Source organism: Lipotes vexillifer, unplaced genomic scaffold (assembly GCF_000442215.2).
Source record: "Lipotes vexillifer unplaced genomic scaffold, Lipotes_vexillifer_v1.1 scaffold584, whole genome shotgun sequence".
Classification (NCBI taxonomy): Eukaryota; Metazoa; Chordata; class Mammalia; order Artiodactyla; family Lipotidae; genus Lipotes; species Lipotes vexillifer.
In genome coordinates this window covers 2973906-2977335 of record NW_006783036.1, presented here as the reverse complement: position 1 = coordinate 2977335, position 3430 = coordinate 2973906, and the positions used below count along the sequence as shown (strand labels likewise).

Here is a 3430-nt window from a genome sequence, read left to right as displayed (position 1 = left end):
CCGGGGTGGCGCGGCGCTCGCGCTCGCCGGAGGACCTCCGCCGAGGACCGGGTCCCAGCTTCAGCTGCCCGTCCCGGGCGCCCGCTGAGGTCCGGGTTCCCCGCCCCCGCGAGCGGGCTTCGGGGCCTGGCCCCGCCCCCGCCGGCCCCCGGCCGGGCCGCCCCGCCCTCCGGCCGCCGGTGCCAGCCCTCGGCCCGCGATTTCTAAGGCACTGGCCGCGCCGCCGGGCGATCCCTCCGGGCTCAAGTTGCAAGGGGGCGGACCCGGGCCGGAGGTGGAGTCTCCCGCCAATTGAAGCCTCGGCTATAAAGTGAGCTCCCTGCAGAGCCCAAGCCCAGATGCCTCGCCAAGCCACCCCGCGTTTGGTGGTGGGGGAAGGTAGAGGGTCCCAGGGGGCTCTGGGGGGCGCCGCCACCATGCTCCGCTCCCTGCTGCTTCACTCCCTGAGGCTCTGCGCCCAGACCGCCTCGTGCCTCGTGCTCTTCCCGCGCTTCCTCGGCACGGCCTTCATGCTCTGGCTGCTCGACTTCCTGTGCATCCGCAAGCATTTACTGGGCCGCCGACGCCGGGGTCAGCCCCAAACTGAAGCGGAGCTCAACAGCGATGGCGAGGAGATGCCCCCCGACGACCCCCCTATCTGCGTGTCCGACGACAACCGCCTGTGCACGCTGGCGTCGCTGAGGGCAGTGTGGCACGGCCAGAAGTTGGATTTCTTCAAGCAGGCACACGAAGGCGGTCCGGCGCCCAACTCCGAGGTGGTCCTGCCCGACGGCTTCCAGAACCAGCACATCCTCGACTACGCCCGAGGAAACCGCCCGCTGGTGCTCAATTTCGGCAGCTGCACCTGACCACCGTTCATGGCGCGTATGAGCGCCTTCCAGCGCCTGGTCACCAAGTATCAGCGCGACGTCGACTTCCTCATCATCTACATTGAGGAAGCGCACCCCTCGGACGGCTGGGTCACCACGGACTCTCCCTACAGCATCCCGCAACACCGCAGCCTGGAGGACCGGGTCAGCGCAGCACGGGTACTGCAGCAAGGTGCTCCCGAGTGCTCTCTCGTCCTCGACACCATGGCCAACTCTAGCAGCTCCGCCTACGGCGCCTACTTCGAGCGCCTCTATGTCATCCAGAGTGGCACCATTATGTACCAGGGCGGCCGTGGCCCTGATGGCTACCAGGTCTCCGAGCTGCGCACCTGGCTGGAGTGCTACGATGAGCAGCTGCATGGCCCTCAGACCCGTCGAGTGTAAACAACCAATGGACAATTGACTGAACTTGGCGGGCCATGCCTTCGAGCCTTCGGAGCCCACGTGCAAACGCACCCAAACAAAGGCAGGCTTGGTGAGGGCCCAGTGACACAGCTGTGCTGAGCCACGGATCTAAGGCTGAGTCTCTGCCCTCTCAGCCAAGCCACCTGAAGACTCTCCTCTGCCCACCCCACCCCCCAGGCTCTGCCTTTGTGGCTGCCCTTGCCTGTACTTGCCTGGCTCGCTCTAAATCCCCTTCTGAGTGCGGAGGCAGCGCCACCCTTGCCTGTGTGACCCTGGACTTGTCCTCGCAGAGGCCCCTGCCACGCGATCTCACACGCCCTCCTCAGAAGAGAATAGCCAGCGTGCCTTTAGCCAGGCGCATTGGCCCCGCGCGAAGAGACTGGCTACGCCCGCGCGCCCTGAGCGCAGCTGGGTTCCAGCAGCGCGAGCCGCTCGCCTTAGTTGCCTGGCACCCACACCTGTCCCGCATCGGGGAAGGGATGCCCTGCTGCTTTTGTGTCTATTTCTTGTCCCCGAGTTGGGGGAGGAGGTTTGGGGTGGGGAAGGGTAGGCAGGGTTATTTCCCCCCCTTTAGTTTGGGTGCTCACGAGCCCCGCTGCTGATGACGAACTGTCTCTAACTGGTCTTGACCACGAGCTGGTTCTGAATTGCAGGAGGCTCGCAGCAGCGCCTAAAACGAGAGGGGAAAGTGATCTGGGTTTCCATGTGGAAACCGCGTCAACGGGGTGGGAGAGGGAGGTTGGGGAAATGCTTCGGGACAGAGGAAAAGGGCTTGGGAGGCATTGGCGAGGTTCGCAGCGCCCCAGGGAGAAGGAAGGGGCTGGGGCTCCTGGCACACGGGGTTTGAGTGGTGGAGTCTGGGGGAGAGAGGTGGGGGGATAGCCTGGGAACCCCGAACGAGGGGTCTCCCAGGCAAAGCTGCCGACTGCGGGGCCAGAAGGCGGGGGGCCCCTGATCCGAAGGCCATTTAGTGAGTGTTTTACTGGAAATATTCCCTGTATATAAACTTCTTTTTACACTACAATAATAAAGGCTTGAAGTAAATTGCTTTCGGGTTGCCTTTGGTCCCTTTATTTTTTCTTCCCTCTGAATAGCGCTAGTAATTAAACACAAATCTCTCCCTCGCGTCCCCATAGTGACCCTGGGGGGAAGGGTGGAGAGAAGGAGCCTCTACGCCAGCGGGGGCGCTGGAGTGGAAGGAAGGAAAGGGGTCCGTGGAGGCGCACAGGCACGCACGCACCCACGGTGGGGAACGTGAGGTCGCGAGGAGAGCTAAGAAGTCGAGCCTGGCTGGGTCCTGGAAGGAGGCGGGAGAGGCAGCGGGGCCCGCACTTGTCACCGCGCGCGCGCACACACACGCACGCAGTTACAGCTGACCCTGCAGCCTCCCATCTAACTTCCCCCAGCGACAGTCGATGGGGGAAGGGGACGGTGTGGGGGCGTGCCGGGGGACTTTGGACCAGGTAGGGCTGGGCTCATGCCCACCGCGGGCACCTCTGCGCACCTAGATCCTCCCTAACCCCCTTCTAGCACCTCCCTACTCCCTCGCGCCCTTCTCGAACCTACAAGATCGTCTCCCCCACCCCCCAATCTCCGCCCGGCTGCTGGGGTCCCCGGGAGGCGCTACTAGAATAGCGCAAGGTGGCGGAGGGAGGGGCGACGGGGGAGGGAGAGCGGGCCTGCAGCGCCATCGCTCTAGCAGCAGCTCCTACTGCGGGGCGGGGGTGGCGCCGAGTGCGCCCCCTGCCCAGGACACACCCTCCTCTTGCCCCTCCGCCGCTTCCCCAAGTTCAAGCCAAACCTCGTCACCACCCGCAACGCGCTCGGGTCTGGGAAGCTGAGGAGAGCGTGGTGGCTGAGCTGAGGGAGACCAGAAAGAGAGGGATGGTGGTGGCCGGGACCGGGGCTGGGAGGGGAGGGGGTCGTGGCTTTGGGCACAGACCCCCGCCCGCTGCCCAGGCCAGGCGCTCTGTCGCAGTCCCCGCTCTCACTATCTCCCCTGTTGCTCCCCAGGTGAGGACGACTCCGGGAGAGCGAGATTAGCTCGGCCCCCCTCCCTCTGCTATTGACCCCTTGAGCAGAAAAGTGGGTCGGGGGAGACAGAGAAAGGAGCGCTGAGTCGGGAGTCCGTGGACCGGGAGTCGGGGTAGGCGAGC

General features: G+C 65.0%; 1 protein-coding gene across 1 annotated transcript; it reads left to right on the top strand.

Moving 5' to 3' along the window:
* The first annotated feature begins 338 nt into the window (after positions 1-338).
* On the top strand, positions 339-1253 carry DIO3 (iodothyronine deiodinase 3). Its single transcript, XM_007472214.1, is given in 1 exon segment — positions 339-1253. A coding segment is annotated over 1 exon segment (915 nt).
* Positions 1254-3430: the final 2177 nt, after the last annotated feature.